General features: G+C 42.7%; 2 protein-coding genes across 3 annotated transcripts in view; one reads left to right on the top strand and one right to left on the bottom strand.

The window, feature by feature from the left end:
• The window catches only part of scarb1 (scavenger receptor class B, member 1), a 238,870-nt gene that overhangs the window by 113,073 nt on the left and 99,849 nt on the right, over positions 1-25,948 (top strand). The window lies entirely within an intron of this gene.
• LOC139218801 (seizure 6-like protein) overlaps positions 1-25,948 on the bottom strand; it is a 53,169-nt gene that overhangs the window by 17,689 nt on the left and 9,532 nt on the right. Inside the window, exons 2-4 of the mRNA XM_070850496.1 lie at positions 5,655-6,113; positions 4,196-4,335; positions 632-827 (exon numbers count right to left, since the gene is read on the bottom strand). Coding sequence (XP_070706597.1) covers positions 632-827; positions 4,196-4,335; positions 5,655-6,113 — 795 coding nt within the window. The remainder of the gene's footprint in view (positions 1-631; positions 828-4,195; positions 4,336-5,654; positions 6,114-25,948) is intronic.

The raw sequence follows: 25,948 nt of genomic DNA on the forward strand, positions 1-25,948 counted from the left end.
TTTTTGCTTCTAATCTACTTGAATGGCCACTTGTGGAATCCAACACCCACAGGTACATTTTAATTGAATAATCTGAGTAATAATAAGCTTTGCGAGCTGTGGGTGATAACATTTCAGGTCTATCTGCGATGTCTGTGTTGTTTTTATTCTCCTAACGCTGCTTTTCCTGCCTCGTCTCGAGCATTTTCTCCCCCTACAAAAGGCATTTTAATCTCCACCGGCGCCCCTGTGTTCCACCCTCCTACCTGGTGGTGATGTAAAAGGATTAGATGGCTGTGATTAATGGCACAGGTGGGTCTTAACACTCTGATGCTTCCTCCTTTCCAGTCCTTGTCATATCCATTATGGGCTGGCACAGCCAAGCAAACACAAACACACACACACGCCGCACAGAAACATACACACTCTATAGAAACTCAGCCTTTTAATGAGACGAGAGCCAATTAATCAGAGCTCTAATCAGACCTCTAATCAGCTAATTCACACGACAGATTCAATCACCGTGCTGAGTGATTAGATGAGAAGATTTCTGATTATGCAATCAGCATGTATGGAGAGTACAAACAGCCCCTCGGGCCCTAATGAGGATGCACATGCGATGGATTTATTTATTATATTTGTGTGGACTCACTCTGATAGTGCAGCTGGAAGATGCCCATGCTTCCCTCCAGCGCGGAGCGGTAGTAGACGGACAGAGTGTTGGTGGGACTGCGGATCACCTGGCCTTCAACCAGCAGCGTGTGGTTGGCGAGGACCAGCAGGGCGCCTCGCTCGTCCGCGCCCCTGATTGACAGCTGCTCCCCCTCGGAGAGGTTCACACTCTTTACCTGGACACACAGGAGGAGTTGAAAGAGTCTAAATGTTTTTACTCTTTAAGACGTTGTCAAATAAAAAGTCCCTCAGTATATTGCTGAGGTGAATAACACAGAAAGCTACTCAGGTTGCACTTAAAAGCTTGAGTAGCTTTTATCTGACTGAACATCACAGCAGTTAACTTTTATAGTGTTATCATTACCTACACTGTGTAAAGGAGTGTCAAAACTACAGGAATATGACCCAAACTGTAATTTATGTACTGTAATATTGTGTAAATCTAATAAAACCCCCTGCCTGCACAAGATTAGAATTTCTTTTTTTTCCAGTTTAAAAAAAAACATTTTAATTTGTAGGCGGTAATCTGTATTGGTCCAGTAGATCAAAGGCCTTCAAATAATCTGATCACAGTAGGTCCACTAAAAGAGCTTGTTTGATCCACTGACAGGCTCAGAGTGTTATTCTAAATGTGTGACAGCATCATGGAAAGGATCCCTACAGAGAGAGACCTGGAAGATCCTTTTGGTTTAACCACAAACAGCACACACACCAGACTACATTCACTAAAACAGTAATGTAGAACATAGGAGTTGCAGGTCCAGCGCTGCCTAAATCAGTTCGTTTTTTAGGATTATTGTTTTTTAAGGGGTTGATCTACTTTTGAACTAACCATTTAAAACATCATACAATAAAACTAACTAACCAATCGAGGCAGCAGCAGCTCCTGTGTCCTGTTCTCTAAAATCCCTGTTTTAGTGAATGTAGTCTGGTGTGTGTGCTGTTTGTGGTTAAACCAAAAGGATCTTCCAGGTCTCTCTCTGTAGGGATCCTTTCCATGATGCTGTCACACACTTAGAATAACACTCTGAGCCTGTCAGTGGATCAAACAAGCTCTTTTAGTGGACCTACTGTGATCAGGTGCAGTTGTCCCAAAGGATCACGTTGCAGCTGCAACGAGGAGGAGATAAACTGGACCGATTCCAATCTTTATTTGTTTTATCTACCAGTCATGTAGACACCAAAATATATGAAAATAGGACTCAGAGTTATCCTTTAAATAGAGCTGTAATAATATGGAAATGTACACAGCATTTACAGGGTTTTATTTTCTACAGTCCAACTGCATTAAAAAAAACTATGACAACAAACGCTGTCAGTGGAGGTTAACCACTACGAGGAAGGTTAAATGTGCTCCTCGGTCCTCGTTTGTAACATCGTTGGCTGAGAGTTTCAATTTGCATCACAATGTCGTAAAACCAGAGAGAAAAACACAACAGTTCACCTCTTGTTCCAAAATGTGTTGATAGTTGTCTCACGTTAGAGGGACACAGAATTCATTTTGTCACTGATGGTGGTAATATATGAAATCTGTGTGCCGCACCAATAAAACTGTCAGTTGCACTGAACCGAAATTAAATGTGTGTGTGTGGCCCAGTGTCATTTCTCCTCCACTGTAGTGAGGACGGTTCTGCACTGTGCTCATGTTAACTGCTGCAGGTTTAACCTCCTGAACTGTTTAGTAGTTCATACATGTACTTTTTTCATCAGCAGTGTTCTGACCACATGTAGACTGATGTTCAGTTCATTCAACACTGGACATGTACACAAGTATTAGCTGTGAAGTAAAGTACCAGTTGTACTGCAGTGTCAGCAGTAACAGTACTACAGTATCAGCAGTAACAGTACTACAGTATCAGCAGTAACAGTACTGCAGTACTACAGTATCAGCAGTAACAGTACTACAGTATCAGCAGTAACAGTACTACAGTATCAGCAGTAACAGTACTACAGTATCAGTAGTAACAGTACTACAGTATCAGCAGTAACAGTACTACAGTACTACAGTATCAGTAGTAACAGTACTACAGTATCAGCAGTAACAGTACTACAGTACTACAGTATCAGCAGTAACAGTACTACAGTACTACAGTATCAGTAGTAACAGTACTACAGTATCAGTACTACAGTACTACAGTATCAGTAGTAACAGTACTACAGTATCAGCAGTAACAGTACTGTCTGTACTGCAGTATCAGCAGTAACAGTACTGTCTGTACTGCAGTATCAGCAGTAACAGTACTACAGTATCAGTAGTAACAGTACTACAGTATCAGCAGTAACAGTACTACAGTATCAGTAGTAACAGTACTACAGTACTACAGTATCAGCAGTAACAGTACTACAGTATCAGTAGTAACAGTACTACAGTACTACAGTATCAGTAGTAACAGTACTACAGTACTACAGTATCAGCAGTAACAGTACTGCAGTATCAGCAGTAACAGTATCAGTAGTAACAGTACTACAGTACTACAGTATCAGTAGTAACAGTACTACAGTACTACAGTATCAGCAGTAACAGTACTGCAGTATCAGCAGTAACAGTATCAGCAGTAACAGTACTACAGTACTACAGTATCAGTAGTAACAGTACTACAGTACTACAGTATCAGTAGTAACAGTACTACAGTACTACAGTATCAGCAGTAACAGTACTGCAGTAACAGTACTACAGTACTACAGTACTACAGTAGTAACAGTAACAGTACTATCAGTGATATCAGAAACATCTCACATGACCATCAGGCTCTTTGTCCTCCATAATAATTGATCCTCTGCTTCAGTCTCTTTGTCCTTAATGTAGAATCTTAACCTGAACAGCAGCTGCAGCTGTCGAGCAGTAAAATAAAGTACGAAGGAGACGAGGAGGAGAGGAAAACACTCAAATAAAGGACATCAAAGTCCTGGAGCTGTTTTCCTCTGCGGTGAAACATGACTGTGTGCATGTTAATAAAGACATGTGAATATGAAGGAGCCGTGGCTGTACCATCAGCTGCCACCAGGAGGCGGAGCTCATCATGGGATCAGATCAGAGGCCTCCGCGTGGCAGCAACACACTCTTTCCTACAGGTAAACCTCAGTGTTTGATGGACGTTTAAATCTCCACGTGACATGAATGTTTTTTTCATGTTGGGTTCTCCGGCTTGCTCCCACAGCCCAAGACTAATCAACCTTAAGGAGAAGCCGTGTAGGCGACAGATGGATGGAGAACATGCACTCAACAGACGTGATGTTTATGGTGTTTAAAGTCCAGCTAAGGTTCTGAAACGCTCTGATTTCCCTCTCGCAATGTCACTGAATGCACCATGCATGATTCAGGACATGTGATGCAAAATACATGATGCCAGAGCCAAAAAATGGCCGCCAGGAGGCTTATTTTTAACAATGGCCCCATTTCTGAAAACGTTCATTCCCCCAACTGCTCAAATGAACTCAGTTTGATACTTTTATGGACACAAGAGCATCGTTTCCTGTCATGACCTGGACTACAAACAGCACCGCATCACTACAAAATGACAGATAACCAGCGGCTGAGTTGTACCTGCAGCTCCACTCCATAGCCGGTGTACACGGTCACTGTGTAGGTGCAGTGCACAAAGGTGCCGTCCGGCAGAGGGGGGTCATCTGAGGAGTCTATGTAGCCCTCCGGGTCTGAGAAATTCACCATGCAGCTCGACAAAGCTGAGGAGAGAGCAGAGGAGTTTATTTTTCTCGCTGGCCTTGGGATTTTTTTTTTGCCTTGTAATCCCTTTAATGTGAGCCTGACTGGAAACCCACTGGAAATCCCTGCTGTGTATAATTAATGACGGAAATTATAGGGATCAAAACGGCAACGCAGCGGAGGCAAGGCACAGCAAGGACTCGTGGCTGTTAACAGTGACTTGAAATAAATAATCACATTCCTCTAAAGACTTTTGTAAGATCAGTTCGGGGGAGGGAGGGGTATTCAGATGTGAGCAGTGTAAAAATACCCACTCACCAGTGCAAGTCCTGTATTTTAGCCACCGACAGGCTCAGAGTGTTATTCTAAGTGTTATGGAAAGGATCCCTACAGAGAGAGACCTGGAAGATCCTTTTGGTTTAACCTTTATATCGCTCTCTGCACACACACCAGACTCCATTCAAAAAAACACTAATTTTGCATGGGAGGTGTTCTACTGCTGCCTCCAACAGTTAGTTTGTTTGTGTCATTGTGTTATTGTTAAAGGGTCAGTCTGCATTTTAACTAATCCTTTAAAACACCAAAGTCACACAATAACACAAACAAACTAACTGATAGAGGCAGCGGTGGACCAGCAACTCCACTATTCTGTGGAGTAAAATCACTGTTTTTGTCAAAGGAGTCTGGTGCCTTTGAAGATGTCTGAAATTAGAATAGAGCAGTAATGACTTGGAAGTGTACGCAGCATTTCTGGTTATTTTGCTGCACTAACATTGCTATAAAACACACAACCACTGATTTCAGTGTGTCGTTAGATTTATCTAACTGTAAAATTAGCATGTACATAGTTCTTGGAAACAAATGCTCACAGGAAATGTTGATTTTCCATCATGTTCAAAGTATAAATGTAAAAGTAGAGGAGTAGAAAAGTGTCCCCTGTGACTGTTGTACTATTATAGATTCTATCATTAGATTATTGATCCTCATCATTGATGGAAAAGCAGGATTTTACTGTTGGAGCTCATTTTGAAGTCTTTAGTATCAAACTGCAGCTGCTGATTATTTTCTCCATCATGTTTGGTTTGTAAAAATGGTGAAAATAGTGAGAAATGGCATCACGATGAGCCCAAAGTGACTCCTTCACTGTGCTGGTTGTCCAAAGCTCGACTTTATTTAAAAACAACATTCAGATGATTCAAATTATTCAAAGGAAAAGCAGTAAATCTTCATATGAGAGAAGCTGCAGCCAGGACATGTTGACACTGATCCTGTCAGCATCTGTGCATAATGTTTTGTGTGCTAAAGTCCTCAGAGTACTGCTGAAGAAGAGAGTTCATACCTGATGGAGGTGTTTCTGTGTCAGGGTCCAGCGTCGTGCCCACAGTGGTGCTGTCCGCCACTGCCGGCTCAGCTGTGTGTGTCTGTGTGTGAGGCAGCTGGGAGTGTGTGTCGGTGGGGAGAGGCTCGGTTGGATCGCTGCCTCGGCCTGACGCTGCAGCTGGAGCCGGGGGTTTCACCCTCCTCAGTAATCCCCCGCTTTGATGCTCCAGGGAGTGACTCCCAGGGAGGGAGCTGACACTGAGTCCTCTGCCCAGAAGAGGGAGCAGGTTCTGGGGCAGAGCGGAGGGGAGGATCTCCCCTTTCTTGGAGACAAGCCGTCCTTTCTGAGTCAGCACCGACTGTAACAAACCTCCAGCCAACGCGGCGGAGGTTCTGGCTTTGGGGCTGCTCTCCTTCGTGCTCCCTGGTGTCTCCACTGGAGGCTGGGTGGAGGGGCCAGCTGTGGGGACTTCTTTATCTGAAAAAAAAAAAAAAAAAGGGGGGAAACAATGGATGAAAAAATAAAAACCCAGGGAGCACGACTTTGGGTGGTTCTGTCACCGTCCTGCTGCTCTTATCGGGAGCAGGGTTATCTAGCCAGCACAGCCCGAGCCCAGTCAGGCTTACCTCCATTTTTCACACACAAACAACACACTGACTGAGCACACACACACAGATGGAGTAGAGGGGAGACGGGGCAGTTAAGCATGACAGGAGCCGAGCGAGGAGGAGGAGGAGGAGGAGGGAGAAACTTAAAAAAAGAAGAAATGCATAGACAGGCAAACTGCTCTGCCGTGCATGCTAAAATGCCATCTCCAGCAGCTTAGTTCAAAAACAGCACAGACCAGCAGTTACACACACACACACACACACACATCTACACACACACACACCCTGCGTCTTCTTTGCCTGCATGCTTTTACGGTCCAGCCGGCAGCCGAACACACACTCCAGCCGAGAAACTGCTCATGCTGCAGCCAGTTTACATTCGAGTGCCATTTAAACAGTTAAAAAAAACACAGGCGGGAGCTCTGCTGCTGTCAGTTTCATCAACAGGGAAATAAGTCGGGGGGAAAATATCTCCTCTCTGTTGTCGACAGCACGAGCACTTTCTTCTTGTTCTGCTGTTTTTCATCTCCAGACAGTAAATAAATAGCCTTTTCTTCTATTTTTTTCTGGAAATGTACCTGCATTAGGCTCAACGTGTCAGACTGCCATCATCAAGAAACTCATTTCAGCTCACAGCTTGCAATTATTAAGGCAGCGACTCAGCAGCACGTTGATGTTAACACACACACACACACACACACAGACACACACACACACACAGCTCTTGCTTTGCTCTAAAACTCTGCTTTTGATGTCATTTACATTTAATGTCATGCAAATAACCATTTTTAATGAAGACCCTTAAATTTGGCAATTAAGAAATCGTGATAAAAATATGGCCAGAGGGGAGAGAGGAACATTCGGTAATTAAAAAATAAACTTGTACCAGAGAGTATAGAAGAAGTATTTCATCCAAAAACAGTCATTTAAAACGTCAATTTGTCATTTCTACACTTTGCTTTTTGTGCAGTTCAAACAAAGGAGATACGAGGTGTTAATCAGTGAGCTTTAGATGTGCCGGTAGGTGGATTTTGGACGGACCAGCTTTATTTCCAATGTTACAGCCAACAAACAAATTAACCAGCTGAGGCGGCAGTGGACCAGTGTGCTGCACGGTGAAATGATCAGTTTTTACCAGGAAATATTCATGCTTATGTTTTATGTATAAAAACAATTAATTTATAAAGCAAGTAAAGCTGTAAAATAAATGTAGTGCTCTCTTCAAAGCCACCAGACTCCATTCAGAAAAACAGTCATTTTACCTCACAGCACACAGGAGCTGCTGATCTACTGCTGCCTTGATCTGTTAGTTTGTTTGCGTTATTGTGCGACTTTGGTGTTTTAAAGGGTCGGTTTGGAGCCAACACAATATTTGTGTAACACACAATTAAACAAATAAACCAACCAATCAAGACAAAAGAAGACCAACTAAATGGAACGGCAGCAGAGGGGTAAAATTACTCTTTTTTTGAATGGAGTCTGGTGTGTTTGAAGAGAGCAATATAATGACTGTTTAAGTTAAACCAAAAGGATCTTCCAGGTCTATCTCTGTAGGGATCCTTTAAATAATTACTTAGAACAACAATCAAGTGGACCTACTTTGATCTTAGATATTCCATGTGTATATAAAACCCTTAGCAGAACTGGATCCAGGTACTTTTAATATCTAACACACTCTGTATTATTTTGTTCTAAGGACTTGATCCCAGCGAGGCAGCCTGACTGACTGCCTGATCAAATTACCATTTTATTTTTGCCAGCCATTACAGCGTCCACACCTCCCCGTCCAGCTGCTGCACTAATATATAGAATATAAGCTACAATTAAAGTCACAGGTGAGCAGGAATTGCTCAGTGGCAGGTGCAGACGTTTAATTCCTCAGTTCCTTTGACTGTGACAAAGTGTGCAGGTGAGCCAAATCTCTGCAGTGCTTCCTCCAAACACAAACAGTGCAGCCGTACCTGTCGTAAACGTGCTCAGATTAATGCCCAAAAGTTGTTGTTTAAAGCTCGTCATTTTAGTGGTGACAAATCGATTTATCAGTCAATTCAATCACAGCTTCTGGTGACAAACAGATCAATCACTAACAGAGCAGAGAGCCGAAGTCCTGCCCTCTTTTAAAGCTGCTCTGATCGATATTCAGCCAATAGATCAAATTAATACGTGACAAGGGTAACTCAACCCCATAGGCATCCATCACCGGCTAATGTGAGGCTTCAGCAGTCAAACCAAGTGAAGTTTCAGCATTTTAGTGTGAAAATCCTTTTTTCTTTGGCTTCCTGGGACGGTTTAATAAAAAAAATCTGAATGGAAACAACGAAAGTTTGCAAAAAACTCAAAATATCGCATCATCTTGTTGCGTATCTTGTCATGCGAAGGGCTACCAGTTTGTCTTTAGTTATATATTATTATTAATGATCAATGATACTCATCTACGTGAAGACACTGATCACGTTAGTGATTTCTCACAATAATTATCAACAATTACTTAACTATTAATCTCAGCAATTGTTTAAATTTTCAGATGATCACTTCTACAACATTTCATAGAACAAATGTTCCATTTTCACTTCCCACTGACAAAGAGCCTTTAAACACATCATCAACTATGTTTGGAAAAGTTATCAATTATTTAATGTTTAAGAAAAATCAACTTTCATATTTTTAAATAAATATTATCAAATTTTAAAACAAATCTGGGGCATTTTTAACAAAATGATATGTTTACATTTCATGAAGACACTTTTGAATTGAACACAATTAAAAATCAATATTTTTATTTACCGTTGCCATGACACCGCCATGTTGCCCCTGACAACATCTGGTATCTGTTTGAAAATGTGGAGCTCTAAACGAGGCTTCGGCTGCTTGTTGGGATTTTTCCTCCGGCCTGGTGAAAACAGACTGCTGCTTACCCAAAGCTGCCTTCAGCTCACGGGCTGTTTCTGCCCGGAGCTTCCCGGTGGGCAGTTAGCATGCTAGTTAGCATGGCAGTTAGCACGCTAGCTTTACGACACGTAGGGAAGTGTGCCGCTTTGTCGTCGCCGCAAATGAGACACACGCAGTTTTCTTTCACAGTAGTAAAAAAGAACTCTTCCTCCCATTCACTGTGAAAATGATGAGCTTTCTTTCTTTTTTCTGCCATGTTTTTTGGGTTAGAAACCGCATCCACCTCCCCATCTCCGCTGCGCCCGCTAGCTTACTCTCCAAGAGCGCCAAAGTTTTGTCATGCGCACAACACTGACCTTTGACCTTTGAACTTTGACCTTTGAACTTTGACCTTTGAACTCGAAGAGGTCAGAGTTCACCTAAAACTATCTAAACTAATTCTTTTATTTTTAAGATATTGTCATTTTCAAATCTATATAAATGCAAGTGTGATTATGAAAAGAATAGCAACAGAAAAAAATTAATTAATTAAATAAAAAAATTAAATTTTAGACGCAGCTCACTGGTGCTTTCGTTTAACATCTAGAACATATTGAACCAGGCCCAGATTTTAAAAAAAAACACAATACTTCTGGACTTGAGTCTCTTTAAAACATGTTTTCAGATTTGTGAAACCTCTATTCTGTGTGTGAAAATACAAAAACAAGAGATTTCACTGCTACTTTTCAAACCCCTAGACCACATTGGACCAGGTCTAGTTCCACTATACTTAGACTGATACAATCTGGACCTGATTATCACAAAGAAACCAGAGTCTCTTTAATAAAGACGTAGGATAAAACAAAGACTTTTATGTCATATTTATATTCAGCTACTTTCTGCAAAAGGGCCCCTCTGAACTGTGCAAGAAAACAACAGCTCATGTTAAATGTAACTTGATTTCAAACATCCTTTCTGTGTGTAAATCTTTTATTCTGTATTTAACGTAACGTTGAACAGGCCAATATGCTGTTTGCTTTACTATTGTTTAAAAAAAATCCACCTTTAATCCTTTAATTTCAGGATGACTGTTGCTGAAATGCACCTTTATTGCTTGAAAGGTCATTTAAATTCTACAGAAGAAGTGACAGCCCTGGTAAACGGTGTGTTCTGCCGTTAATACAGAGTGTTCAAGTGTTTTAATATAATATTTCGGCGTTGTAAGAGCCATCCACCTTGTTCCGGGGTGGAGGCAGATCTCTGTGAGCCAGCTATCTGAAATAGGAGCTGTGTAGGAGGAAGTATTTTGGGTCTTTGGCTCCGGAAGTAAAAATCCCGTTCATTTTGTCCACAGACGATGTTGTGACTCACAGCGGGAGCTCCTCTCCGGCTGCTTCAGCTCTCTCCCAGCTTTAGTTACAGTACGAGTGTGTGGACATGAAAACGGAGGAGGAGGAGGTGAGTACGACCCTTTTCCCATGATGCATTTCAGCAACAAACGTCCAAACACAGAGTTTAAATTTCTGCTGTTGTCGAGGTTTCTGGGTCTGTTTTGTATGGAAGATTATTTCCGCCAAAAAGAAAATCTTCGAAATAACGAAGATTTTGTATTTCAAAATAATGAGAAACTAATGCAACTAAAATAATGAGACATTTTCCTTTTTTTATGATAATGATAACTTTCTGGAAATAATGACTAACCATCTCAAAATAAGAAACTTTCACAAAATAATGAGAAACTTTCTCAAAACAGTGAATTGGTATTTCAAAATAATGAGACACTTTATCGAAACGATTACTCAAAATAATGAGAAACTCTCTGGAAGCTGGAAATAGTGACTTAATATCTCAAAATAAAGACCTCATAAAATGACTCAATATCACAAAATTCTGAGAAACTGTCAAATAAATGATGCATTTTTTCAAAATAATGAGAATCACAAAGTACTGGCACAGTCTTATAAAAACTACCTGGAAACTTTCATAAGATAATGACAAAATTTATGGACAAGATGATTTAGTGTCTCAAAAACAGACGTTGAAATCCAAAATAAAGAAGACAGATGCTTCTAAGTCATTATTATGAGATATTATTATTATTATTATCATCACAGGAGAGTTTCTCATCATGATGACTGACAGAAATCGGCTTCCATATTTTTGGAGCGGTGAAGCATTTTGAATTCTCCGACTCCCTCAACATTTAAAACTGGATTAGAAAACGGCTTAAAAACGCCTCCAGAACCAGCGACTGTTTGGGTGAACCGACCCTTTCACACTAAATAAATAAGATAAGTTAGTTCAAGTAGCACATTTGTGGTTTTTCTCTCTTTATGGCGCCAACAGAGTTTTGCAGAAAGCGTTCGGGCCACCGGTGGACGACAATCCTTCGTCTTTAATTGGTCTCCAGTGTGTGTTTGCATTTGCATTCACTGTGCCTTTGTTTTTGTTGCTGCACTCGTCCCAATTACCTTCTTTACAGCAAGAGGGTCATCAAATCCCTATTTGAAACCGCCTAAACAATGGCGTGTTATGAGAGAGACGCATAGATGAATACAGATGGATTGGGGTTGAATAGTTGACAAGCAGAATTATGATGAGCTCTGTGGTTGAAGTGGAGCTTCTGGGTTTGATCCTCAAAAACCAAAAACATCTAATCATGCAAGTGAGAGCTCATTTGGCTCGGGTTTAAAGGAAAGTCCATTGTCTGTGTGATTGAGTTTAAAAAGCAGAGCCTGCCTTAACATTTGGTGTAATTAATTTCCTGTCATGTATCAGAAAAACACGCTGACAGCTTCCATAGCTGCGCTGCTACCTGAGTAATTTGGTACACTCATCAGATGAATAATTAAAGCCCAGATGTTGCAAAGTCCATTAAAACACTGAATGTTTTCAGAACCAATTTCCCCCTTTGCAGTTTTCAAGATTAATGTTATTTCTGGGGGTGAAGACAATAGACACGCTGATGAGGGCTGACAGATTTGTGGCATTTTTGAGGCTCGTTTGATGGGAATTTGCTGCGACAGTCGCCACTGTGACAGCTTTAGTTTGATGGGGCATTCAGTTTTCTGAAGAGCTTGTCAGGAAGGAGAGGCTTAGCCGCACAGTACGGGAGGATACGACCGGAAAATGAGTGATTCCATAAACAAACAATAAAGAGGATGAAACAACGAGGGAACAAATAACGTCAGAAATTAGACGCGTCTTCGAGGACGTCCTCAACAATCAGGTTCTGTGTGGTTTAAAGGTGTGAAATCCCACTTTAAGCCTCTAGATCTCATTTAATGTGCGACCATGAGAGCTGTGAGCTTGCAGATTTTCATCCCTCCTCGAAGAAACCAGAGCAGCTGATTTCACCGATCTGCACCTTCAATCAGCGGAGAGGAAATAATCAGTGGAATCAGCCGCTGCTTGTTTTCCACCAAACTGCTGTGACTGCAGCATTAATACAGCTTGCAGAGAAGCAACTACAAGAAGAAGGAGGAGGAGGGGAAAAAAAAAAGCAATGCAAGGCGAGAAGTAATGAGGAACGATAATGCTGCAGGATAACGGTCCACCACCGATCTGAACGCTGAGCAGAAAAGGTCAAACGACACAACTGGGGCGAGAGAAGAACGACTGAGCAGCTTAAACACTTCAAACCTAATAAGATGGGATTGTTGCCATGGCTGAAATGACAAAAGGTCCAAAGTACTGGCAGAAACCTAAACTCCTGCCCGTGTGGTCAGAGATAACTTACCCGACACATCACACGCCACAGCACACGTCTGTTCAGGGTGTGCAAACTAAATCACAGGGTGCTAATCATGTCTAGAAATGCTGCTCAGCGCTCGTTTTGTTCTGCAGAAAGTTTCTCTCACAATGTGTAGAATTATTGGGTGGTTATATTATCTTTCAACTTCTGAGGAATCGTATTGTTTGCAGAAAAATGAGACAATCCCCGTGAAAATCGGTTTTCAGCCCATTTGGCTCAGTGTTAAAGAGCATCTGAAATGAAAGTGCATGCTGGAGAAGACACATCTGCTCTGTTCTGTTTGTTCCCCCGTATCCGTCTACATAAATGGACAATTTGTTTCCGTGCAGCCAGTCAGATCTTTGGATGAAGCAGTAATGTCACTATTCTGACTCCAACATCAACACAGCACAATTGTCACAGTAAGTAAAGCAAAAACACGGCAGCTTTATGTAGCCTACAGTGAGTCAACACCTGCATATCATGTGGTCTGACAGGTGCACAACACACGGTACTTTAGATCAGAGTAAACTGAGGCAGCACAACACTTGAACTTCCTCGTAAAGCTGCAGCACAAGTTTGTCTCCTTTGTCTCCCCGCTCCCCTGCTGGGGCTCAGCCTGCCAGCTCCCATCAGCCGAACACAAGATTTGGAAAAGTTACAGAAATGCAAAAACAGTCCCCCCCAACATATACACTGTTTATTCCTGTTTGGTTACGTTGGCTAAAAACTACGTTGTGTCGAAGGTGTCATGGAGGACACAAGACCCTGAGTGTTTCATTAAATAAAAGCCGCCATAATCTCATCTCTCTATAAATCGAACTGAGTCCGCGTCCAGACTTCAGCGTTGTGACTGTAGGTTTGGCTGTTTGCACACGCAGGTGCAGACGTGAAAGGTCACTGGACGATCAAGAGGCGGCGGCACTCTGAAGATACGCCTCTTTGTTTGCAAAAGCCTTGATGTGTGCCGTTTCAAAGGCCTATGGAATAAGTTGTGCTGGTGCTCCCCGGAGTGCGGTGATACCTGGGCGACCTCCTGACCACACGGGAGGGATGAAAGGGACCGCTTGCTGGTCCTCGACAAGGGTTTCATAGAAAATGGAAGCATGTACTGTAGCTCACAATAAGCGGGACTGTTGTGCCTATTTCAGGACATCAGTGGCGTACCTAGACAGCTTTATTGATTCGGAGAGTCTCCAAGCAGTCTCCCAATCTGTGGTGACAGCCACAACAAAAACAAGTCTTACAGCTCGACTGGCATCACTGAGAACAGAGGTGCTCTGTTTGGTGTCAGCGGAAGAGATGCGACAGAAAGGAGGGCAGAGCTGCACACTCATATCTCGATGCAGTGTTTTGGTACGTTGCCTCCTTCTGGACAAGCTGGCCCTCCGGTTTGTATTCTGAGGAACGCAATGTGCCGATACATCACCAAACTAAACAACAAAATGAATTCTATAGACAGGATTATTAGCGTTTCTGACACCGTTTCATGCTGTAATCAAAACAAATTCCACCCACTCTGGTTGTGGGGCCTGCAAAGAATAAGTCTGGGATCTTTAAAAAATACAGATTTTGCGTTTTAAATGACTGGTAGGTACTAAAAGTGTTGGAACTGGTCCAGTAGATCACCTCAGCTTTGGGACAACTGCACCTGATCACAGTAGGTCCACTAAAAGAGCTTGTTTGATCCTCTGACAGGCTCAGAGTGTTATTCTAAGTGTGTGACAGCATCATGGAAAGGATCCCTACAGAGAGAGACCTGGAAGATCCTTTTGGTTTAACCACAAACAGCACACACACCAGACTACATTCACTAAAACACTGATTTTACTCCTCTGCTGTTGTTTCGTTTGGTTCGTCTATTTTAGTCTTGATTGGTTTGTTTGTTTGTTATTCTGTGTTACACTAATATTGTGTTGGATCCAAACTAAACCTTTAAAATACCAAAGTCACACAATAACACAAACAAACTAACAGATCAAGGCAGCAGTAGATCAGCAACTCCTTTGTTCTATGAGGCAAAATTACTGTTTTTCTGAATGGAGTCTGGTGGCTTTGAAGAGAGCACTACATTTATTTTACAGCTTTACAAATTAATTGTCAGACACTTAAAATTGTTATTCTAAATGTCTGACAGCATTATGGAAAAGATCCCAACAGAGATAGTTTTCACGTCGTTCTCTTCATAGTCACCAGACTCCGTTGACGAAAATAGCAATTTTAACTCTTAGAGCACAGGAATCGCTGGTCTAACATGTGACCTGAACTAACTCTTTAAAACACAAAGCAGCAGTAAAGCAGCAACTGTTCTGTGAAGTAAACTGAATAATAAAGGCACAGGTATAAAATGTGTGATAGTAATAGCAAATCGTAAATCTAACATTTTATGGTAGAGATCTGAAGATGTTACAAACAAATACTACTATTACATTCTTTCTTATGACACTGTACAATAATGTACAGTAGAATACAACAGAATAAAATAGTTTTAATTGTCATTATATGCAGGAACAAAGACATTAAACAAATAAATGGGACATAAACTGGTGAGGATGCCGACTGTTCACTTTAATGGCATCATCACACAGCACTCATTCAGCTTCAGGCCTGTGCCATGCATGCACCCACCAAACAAGTAAAAGACAATTATTTGGGTTTAACTCCCTTGAAAGTTATTTATCTTGCACTTAAAACTACCCATTTGTGGTATTAGGGTGTCCGTCTGGGAGTTTGGGGCCGTCGACTATGCAGGAAATGAAGTGTGGCAGAAGCGAGCGGGAGGTGCATTCTGCTCCGTCAGTGCCGACGTGGTTTTGTCATCAGATGGATGACTGAAACCACAAACATCAGACGGCAGGAATTTCATTAAACTCGCCTCCCTTTGCAGGTGCAACGCTGCTTCTCATTCCTCATTAACGTAGCGTGACTCTACGGTGCGTTCAGGCACCCATGAACGCCACATGTGACCCTTTTACCAACATTTAGAGTGTGTGTGTGTGTGTGTGCACAGTGTGTGTGTGTGTGTTGCTGCAGGAGGAAAACAAGGGGCGACTGTGAGCCTTTTAATTTGACTGAGTAGGTGAGTTTGTGCTGGAAAGAGAACGAGTGCTGTGAAAGAGAGTGAGACGGAGGCAGAATTCAATAGTCCTTGGTGACTGCAGACAATCAAGTCTCCACGGCTGTAAAGCAATGTCAAAAAAGGCTTCAACGGCGCCGAGAGGGGGAGTCTGACAACAATGAAGATGGACTCCGCTGAGGTTTTGTGTGTGTGTGTGTGTGTGTGTGTGTGTGTTTTCCTGAGCCTGAGAAAAACGTGCTAGAGTACAGAGCAGGAGCTCACCTTTTTGTTTTCTTTGTTGCTCGGTTTAATTTGTATTCTAGGAGTCGGTGGCTGTTTAAAGTGTTTTATCAGACCCGAGACTGGCAGCAACTGCATCTGGAATACATTCCCTGTCTACCATGTCCGTTCCCCATGGAGACGCACTGTGATAACCGCACACACACACACACACACACACACACACACACGCACACACACAGAGCACGACTCAGCTGTCTGGATCCTGCACAGACTATGAGACAGTTTTTGGCTGCATTAACGAGACAGGTCTGGTTATCATTTTATATTTCAGGTGCAGGAATAGCAGCGTATCAGGCAGGTAAACGCAATGTTAGTTGAATTTGACAAATTTAAGGGTAATTCTAGTCGATTCCTCGGCGTGTCGGGTGCTATTTTTCTAGTTTTATCCCTCATTTCTATCAGTTATGTACAGAAGAGTATTAGAGCCATGCATAAGACCAAACAAGTCAGATAAGGAAGATTGTTTTTCATTTCAAGAATAAAATTAAAGTGTTCATGTCGAGAATGAAGTTGAAATATTTGACATTTTGACTTTATTCTTGAAATAATGAGAATAAAAGCTTCCTACAGTAGAATCAGGTGCAGCAGAACAAGAAACACAGATCAGACACGTTGGAAGTCAACAGTTATTTGAAGGTTAAACTTAAAGTGTCCCTCAGTGCAGTGCTGGTTCAGCCAGTTCAGTATGCACTGCTTCCAGGAAATAGCCATAGCCGTCACTTTCTCCCACCTTCTTGGCTTTTCTATGTTACCAAGCCAACCGTAGCTGTGTGCCTTCGCTGCTACCAGCTCCTGTATGTACTCAGCGCCCTAAACACGTCCCATACATGCCGAAGTGCGACAAAAACTGCTGGAATCGGTCCACTGACTAGATTGCTACCGCCTGCAGCTGAGAAAGCTACAACGGCTGTAATGTAATCCCTCGTCCACAATCAGTGCTCGTTATTGTAAATGACAGGCTCAGATTGTTATTTTTAGCATCTGACAACATTACAGAAAGGATTCCTATGGAGATAAATCTGTAAGGTCTTTTTTGTTTAACCAGAAATTGCTGGTAAAACACTCGGCTCAAAGCCACCAAACTGCATTGATAAAAATAGTAATTTTACATGGGAGATGCTAGCCTACCGCTGTCACACTCTGTAAGTCTGTTTGTGTTATTCTATAGCTTTGGTGTTTTAAATGGTTAGTTCAGATCCAAGACAACATGTGTGTAACACACAACAACACAAACAAACCAACTCATCGAGGCAGCAGTAGACCAGCAACTCCTGTGTTCTGTGAGGTAAAATAACTGTTTTTGTCAATGGAGTCTGGTGGGTTTGAGCAGCACAGCAGAGCAACTGCTTCTGGTTAGAAGAAAAATGATCTTACGTGTCTATATCTTGAGATCCATATTATAATACACTCTAATTCTCCTTTAAGAGCCTCTTTCTTTACAAACCAGAACAATGTGATCATCAGTTTTAATGATTAAGCGCCTGCTGCTAATGGGCTGAAGCTACTGGAAGCATGACTCGAGTGAAACGCAGCATTTGTGACCTCAGATGTGTCTGCCTCTCAAACTCAGGCGCTGGGTAAGCACGCTGCACTGATTTAATGATTTCCTGAGTGAGAAGTGATGAGTGCCAAAACACACACACACACACACACACACACACACACACACACACACACACACACACTGATCGATGTTATCTAAGAATTGGCGCATGAGCGGCCTTCAGGGTCAGCGAGGGGAATGACCTGAAACTGACAGCAGTGCAGCTATCGAGCCGACCAATCAACGATGACCTCAGAGCAGACGTGGATAAAAGCAATCTCCTCTCTGCTCACACACACACACACACACACACACACACACACACATTATGCAAACACACTTATTAGCATCCATATAATTTACACGTCCATGTAGCTCTTATTAGCACAAATGTTAAATAGCCTCATTAAAACTAATGATCTTATCAAGTTTTGGTGAGTTTGTTCCATCAAGGAGTGAAAATAATAATTCCTAATGTCTGTTAAACTAACAGCTTGATAGATAAGGACTCATTTTCACTGAGTTTAAGGATTAAATAACAACATCCTTCAACTAATGATGCAGAAGAGTGCAGGCAGCATTTTCACAGAGTTAATTAAAGTCAATTAATTAAACCCGGCTGATTGGAAAAGCGGTTAACAAGAAATAAGTGGCTGTAAAAACACATTTGGTTTTTTGAAAACAATAAAAGCACCAAGCAGGTTAAAGGTAATTGAATTTTTAAGCGTGGCTTCAACTTTAACGGCCATTATCAGGTAGGATCTGCTGTCAGGACATAAAGTGATGAACCGATACGCAGCTTAAAGAGATCTGGGTGAGAGATTGATCCACAGCCAGAGATCCAGACCCAAATTCTCCATGAAATTAGCGGGAAAATAAGAAAAAAATCAATCCGGCTGTCAAAAAGTGTGTGTGTGTGTGTGTGTGTGTGTGTGTGTGTGCTCCTCAGTCACACACCATGGCTTCAAGCCATGCACAACATTCCCACAGTGACAGAAATATCATGAGTACGACAACACTGCAACACTGCCTGCAACCTTCACATCGCATTAGCAGTCAAAACACTCGGTTGTATCAGAAAATACGCCGGTGGCTCCTCGAGCTCATGCAAGACAGCGGCGTGTGTGTGTGTGTGTGTGTGTGTGTGTGTGTGTGTGTGTGAAGTGGCACTAGCGTTAGCAGCTAATGCTACCTCCACCACGCTGCAGCCACGTCCTGAGGTACAGCAGCTTTTATACTTTGGGGGTAAAACATGCTGGAAGTGTCCAATAGGAGGCGGCGTCACGTTCAGAAGACGTGGAAGAAACCAGGAAGTGGAAATCAGCGTCACCGTGGTGACGGCGTGAACAGACCGACAGCTTCTTTCCCTCAACATTCACCACAAACAACGTTTCAGCACTCAGTCACACGTTTATATTCATTGTTTGTTGTTTTTCTACATATAGTTTGGTTGTATTTTCATACAATGACAATAAAAGCTTTCTGATTCTGATTCGTCCACCTTAAATACGTGAAATGACCACGACCTCTTAACCCCACACCACACACACTCACACACACACACATATGCACAGGAACAGGCAAACTTTATACAAGCAAATACACTCTAGTTAGTAGTTCTGATAAATATTGTATGTGTTGATGTTTTAGCCGCATGTTTTATATTAAAGCCCAGAGCGACGCATGAAGGGTTTGCTTTGCATGAAAGTCTCTTGGTGGTGTGAACGATCGGTGGTATGTGTGTGTGTGTGTGTGTGTGTGTGTGTGTGTGTGTGTGTGTGTGTGTGTGTGTGTGTGTGGTAGCGTCTTTAGTCCAGTCAGACCGTCTCGTGTGTTTGACTAAACAGTCTGCGTCTCATCTCGGCCCTGAAAACTCTTCTGAACAGGCAACAAGGAGATAAAACTGCACAACAAACACTGACTTACTTTAACTTAAGAACTTAAATAACGTCACTAACACATTTATTTTGATTCAGTTCGTGATCTTTTTCTTAAAAACTAAACCAAACTGCCACTATTTCATGTTAACCACCACAAAGGTCCAGCCCGCCTGCTGCTGGTAGTCTTATATTATGTTATATATTCTATACATTAGTCTCTGTTGGTAATGTTAATGTGGTTTTAACGTGCCGTCACTACAGGATGCTTGTTAAAGAGGTCGTGGTCACACAAAGGAACTTGGATCTGTCGATGAAACAAGATGGAATCAGACTGATTCACTCAACCTGATTTAAACCTCCTGATCAGGGAGGATAATCTGATCACTAGATTAAAATGTAAAATAAAACAGTTACGACATTAACGGTGGACATTTGGATCACGTGACCTCCATCAGGACTGAACCCGAACGGCTCGTGTCTCCTCTGAACATCGTGGATCAATAAAGTGTGATGGCAGAAACCCTCGTTCTTCAGTCAGATCACAGATTGAAGAAAAGGATCTTCACAGACGGGGATGATGAGTATTGTTTTTCTCCTCTGAAGAGATCAACACTCTTTTTTTTATACCTTTACAACTAAAAGACTCTAATCTGATCCAATGGAAGCTCCCCTCCTGGACGACACAATCAAGGATAAATAGTTTGTCATCTCATGCAGGAAGGCAGGAACTTAATCCGGAAACAGAAAAGACAAAAGTGAATCTATTGGGTGCAAAATAAATAACCTCCCTTCTCTGTAACAAATCTGCTGCTGCATCCGTCTCCTTCGACTCCTGTGACAAATGAGCTCTGCTTCTGGTTTAAGGCTCAAAACTTGATGCTCAGACGTGACGGTTTCAAGCCACGAGCCTCAGCTGGTGTGTGTGTGTGTGTGTGTGTGTGTGAGCAGGTGCTGCTGCAGCCAGGCATGACCAGCTCAGTGAGCAGATGGCATCATCTGTGGGCCCCCTTTTCCCTCACATCAACCCCCGTCCTCCATCAGCCTGTTGGTGCTTCCCTCTCCGCCGTCCATGTCAACTTTACTTTCATCTGGATTCCCACGTCCCCTTTTTCTTCACAGCCGCTCTGACTCATTGTTTCTTTGTGCTCCCCTCTGTAAAGACGTGGTGTGTAGCTGCCTCTGCGTCGCTCCCCTGGGCATCACATACCATTAATGAGCGATAAATCCTGTTGCTCAACCATATAAACTGTTTCCCGGTTGGATTGCAGCACAACAACAACGCCAGCGCTTCGTTCCAGGAGAGCCTCTATTTCTTTTTCCCACCCATCAGCAGCATGTGTTACACTTTTTATGGACTCCATATCCACCATCAGTACCTGAGCGTCGCCCACAGACACCCACATATAAACCACGTTTCAGCCGAGGTCGTCGTTTGCAGCTCGGTGAAATGTCACAACCTCCAGTAAGAAAACCACCATAAACACAAGAAGGACCTTATTTCCTTATTGCAGACATACAGGCCAATAAGAAAAACACCTTTTTTCCCACATCCTGGTGTCTGAGTGACTGGTAGGTAGTAAAAGTGTTGGAACTGGTCCAGTAGATCACCTCAGCCAGCAGACACCAAACGGGCTGCAATGGCTGCAACGTGATCCTTTGGGACAACTGCACCTGATCACAGTAGGTCCACTGAAAGAGCTTGTTTGATCCACTGACAGGCTCAGAGTGTTATTCTAAGTGTGTGACAGCATCATGGAAAGGATCCCTACAGAGAGAGACCTGGAAGATCCTTTTGGTTTAACCACAAACAGCACACACACCAGACTACATTCACTAAAACGGTAATTGCAGAACACAGGAATTGCTGGTCTAGCGCTGCCTCAGTCAATTCGTTTTTTAGGATTATTGTTGTTGAAGCGGTTAATCTGCATTTGAACCAACTCCTTAAAACCCCAAAGTCACAAAAGAAAACAAACTAACTGATTAATCGAGGCAGCAGTAGACCAGCAACTCCTGTGTTCTGTGAGGTAAAATTAGTGTTTTTGTCAATGGAGTCTGGTGTGTGTGCAGAGAGTGATATAACGGTGAACGAGACGATCGATACAAATACTCCGTCGTTTAAACTCAGACATCACCATTTATCTGTATGAATAAAAGAATGAGTGTCTCATTGTGTCATACATACAGGTGCGTCCAGACTTCATGCTCCTGAAAATCAGAATAAACACTAATTAAATCATCTTTTCTTCTTTTCCGGGCCGCTGAGGCAAAGTTAACAAACTGAAAACGAATCAGTTTAAGTTGGTCTGAACACCAGAATATTTCAGGCCGTCGTCGAGTCATTTCATGGAACATTAACTCGCTTAAACCGTCGTCGTTTGTACAAAAGGAAAATGGGACTCGCTTTCCTCACACAGTCCTGAGCATGTTCCATCCAGAGAGCAGCTCTCACCTGGAGGAGGAACACTGAGACCAAAGGAGCGTCTGCTGGACACTGATCTGCTCCTCGTCACCTCTTCCTCTTCCTCTTCCTCCTCCTCTACATGTTTATGTGGCAGACAGTCAGGAGTCTGAAAACTGAATTCAGAGAAAAATAAAGTCGCCTGAAACGTTTTGACCGAAAGGAGGAGGAGGAGGAGGAGGAGGAGGAGGAGAAACCACTTTTCTCCATCTGCTCAGGGGGTTTGGCTCTTTTGGTCCTCTTCATCTTCCTCCTCCTACTACTCCTCTTCATCCTCTTACTCCTCTGTCCTCCTCCTCTTCCTCCTCCTCCTCTTCTTCTCTGTCCTCTTCCTCCTCCTCCTCCTCTTCATCCTCTTACTCCTTCTCTTCTTCGTCCTCTTCCTCCTCTGTCCTCTTACTCCTCCTCCTCTTCTTCTTCATCCTCTTACTCTTCTTCTCCGTCCTCTTACTCTTCTTCTTCTTCGTCCTCTTCCTCCTCTGTCCTCTTACTCCTCCTCCTCTTCTTCTTCATCCTCTTACTCTTCTTCTTCTTTGTCCTCTTACTCCTCCTCCTCTTCTTCTCTGTCCTCCTCCTCCTCCTCCTCCTCCTCCTCCTCCTCTTCCTCGTGGGCGTCTGCTATGAACTGGCTGCTTCACTTGGACTCTTCCTCCTTGGCTGAAACTCGTTGTCTGGATCGTTGTCGTGATCTTCAACAGGACGACTGACAGCTTAAGGTTTTGTTCCAGGATTTTAAAACGTTCCTCAGAAACACTGATCCTCCGACCTGGTCCCCCCGACCCCCCCGACCCCTCCGACCCCCCCAGGCTTCTTTTTGGTGGTACTTCTCACCAAACATGGCGGAAAACACTTTCATTTTGGCCTCATCTGTCCCAGAAGGCTTCACGTCTCTCCAGGTCTCCCCAGGTCTCCCCCCCCCCATGACTGAGCTTCCTTCCTTGCTTTTAGTCCATGTTCTCGTGCTGAGATCAGCTTGGTGCCACGACAAACATGTTCAGAAAACATAACATACATAAACAAATACATGTATGTGAAAACAAACATGTATTGTCCTCACAGCACCAGACTCCAGAGAGAAAATCACTCATTTTACTGCTGCTGTTTATTGTCACTCCGGTTGTACCAGTACACTTATGTTTTATTCTATTTATACTGATAGTCTGTATATGTACAGACTAATGTGTCTGAAATAAAGTTATTTATCTATCTATCTTAAAATCTATCTATATTATAGATGGAATAAACATATATAAAGGTCTATATTATAAAGCATGCACACAGCAGTAGGAGGTGTAAGTGCAATAAAGATATGTATATGTATATATATATCCTATAGATATAATAATCAATCAGCCTTTATTTATACAGCGAGAACTCATAACAAATGTTATCTCAAGATTTTTCTGTTTGTATTTGGTGTTTTTAAATGATTAGTCAATTACTGTAAAATGACCGTTTTTGTCAATGGAGTCTGGTGGGATCAGAGGAGCTGTGCTGTATTGGCCCGTACGTGCATTCAGCAGGGTGTCGAGCATCTCTTCACTAGTCAGGATCAGATTTATACAAACACATGTGTGTATGAGCTGAACCCTCATGTTCTCCAGGTTCGTGGGGCCTTGCTGCACCGTGTGTGACCATATTCGCAGAGACGCTGGGTCACATTTGTTGTGCCAAAGCTCACAGATGGACATCAGCACCAGAGAGATGACTATCAACACCTCCTGCAATGACTGAGCCCTCACATTTCACATCGGCGGCCACGTTGTTATAAATATGTTTGTCATAGCAACGAGCTGATCTGCAGGCGGGAGGACGGTGACTGAGTGTGAACGATGAGGCGGCTGCAGTAAGAAGCAGAGTGTCTTCTTTATATGTGGAAACATTTAATCCTCATGAGGATTAAATGTTTCCACATATACAGAAAGAAAAGGAGGGAAAATATTCCCAATCTGAGCCGCAACATTTTTCCTTCTTTTCAGGGCTGCGTCAGAGTTCGCTGTGGGTTTAGGGCGAAGATTAGGATGGGATTAAGTGGAAATGTCAGAGTTAGTAATAGTAAAGGTTAGGATTAAGAGGAGTGGTTGGGGACTGAGCACAGTTCCTAACAAGTATGCAGCAGTAATACAAATGTGTGTGTGTGTGTCTTTGTGTGACTTGTACGTGTTTGTTAGCCGCTCCACCGAGCAGAAGCGGCGCCGTGTGAGTGCACTCGCAGCCACAAGTCATTGAAACTCTCCTCACACTCCTGCCTGCCTCCAGTTAGCAGCGGGAGCGAAGGGGCTGAGGGGGGAGGAGGAGGAGGAGGGCGGGAGGCGGAGGGAGGGAGGGGAGGAGGAAAGTGATGCCAGAGGAAACAGACAGCGCTGTCCCTCCACGGACCCACAAACCTGTGTTTCCCCCCCGACCATGATCACTTTCTATTTTGCAGATTGCAGAGAACACATTAAAAAGGACCACGCTGGGCCACATTTTAGCTCATTAAACACAAATTGCATGGATTTTTAACACTGTTGCTGATTATTTTCAGATCTCCTGGTTTCCATCCATCTCAGTAAATTATGAAAATACAGACAGCTGCTGGCAGAGACTTGCTTTTGATCAGATATCCACACAGCAGCTTCATTCTTGTTAGTTATTTCATGCTTATGAAGTTATAAGCAGGGACTGTTGGGAGAATCACATTTCAGTCAGCAACTGTAATGCAATAATCACATTTAGGACCATTTTGGTCTTTTTTTTTTTCACTCCAAAGTCCAGAAGGTGCAAGATGCACGAACACACAACAGAAAAGGAGCCTGAAGAGTTGTAATAAGCCCTCAGAGGCAAACATTTTGACTTGTTACTAACAACATTAACAGCTGGACCCTGAGGCTTTCTGATGAAAACGCTAGATTATTCCTTCCATCTTTGTTTCCTTTTTTAAATTTTTTAACAACTTTAAAATTCTGTTTCTTTCCGTCAACTGATCCCTCTGAGTGCAGCACATCCTCTTCCTCTGAGCCCCAGAGCCCCTCCGTTGGCCAAAAACTGTTAGAAACACATCAGCGAGCCCTCACTGCTGCTCAGGCTGACATGTTCCTTCATCACCACCAACACACACACACACACACACACACACACACCGTCCTGCTGCATGCAATATGTATCAGAGCACCAAATGTGGATTCATCCACCACTGAAAATAGTCCCAAACGAAAGTGCTATTTCCTCTAGTTTGTTTGAGCAGAAAAAACTACAGCACATAAAACTATATATTGTTTTTAAAAGGTAAAAACTATTGTAGTTTTAAATGTGGGCCCGATTTTTTGCTCTCATTGCCACCAGACTCCATTGAGAAAACCATTAATTTTACCCTGCAGAACACAGGAGTTTTTTCGGGATTATAACACAAACCAACCAACCGATCAAGGCAGCAGTAGAGCAGCAACTCCAGTGTTCTTCCACCAGACTCCATTGACAAAAACAGTCATTTTACTGTGCAGAAGTCAGTTTCTGCTCTCTGCAGGGATTTTTTTCCATAATGTTGTGAGACACTCACTTGACTGCCGGCTGAAGGGATCTACTCAACCAGACCCAACACTTATTATTGTACCATGTAGTCATTTAGACACCAAAATATGTAAAGAGAAGACCAGGTTTAAAAATACTCACTGACACCAGACTCCATTGAGAAAAACAGTAATTTTACCCTGCAGAACACAGGATTTTTTGGGGGATTATAACACAAACAAACCAACCAATCAAGGCAGCAGTAGAGCAGCAACTCCAGTGTTCTGCACAGTAAAATTCCTGTTTTTGTCAATGGAGTCTGGTGGAAGGAGTCACAATTTCTGTTCTCTGCACTTATTATTGTACCAT

The sequence above is a fragment of the Pempheris klunzingeri genome, chromosome 19 (genome assembly GCF_042242105.1).
Source record: "Pempheris klunzingeri isolate RE-2024b chromosome 19, fPemKlu1.hap1, whole genome shotgun sequence".
NCBI classification, from domain to species: domain Eukaryota; kingdom Metazoa; phylum Chordata; class Actinopteri; order Acropomatiformes; family Pempheridae; genus Pempheris; species Pempheris klunzingeri.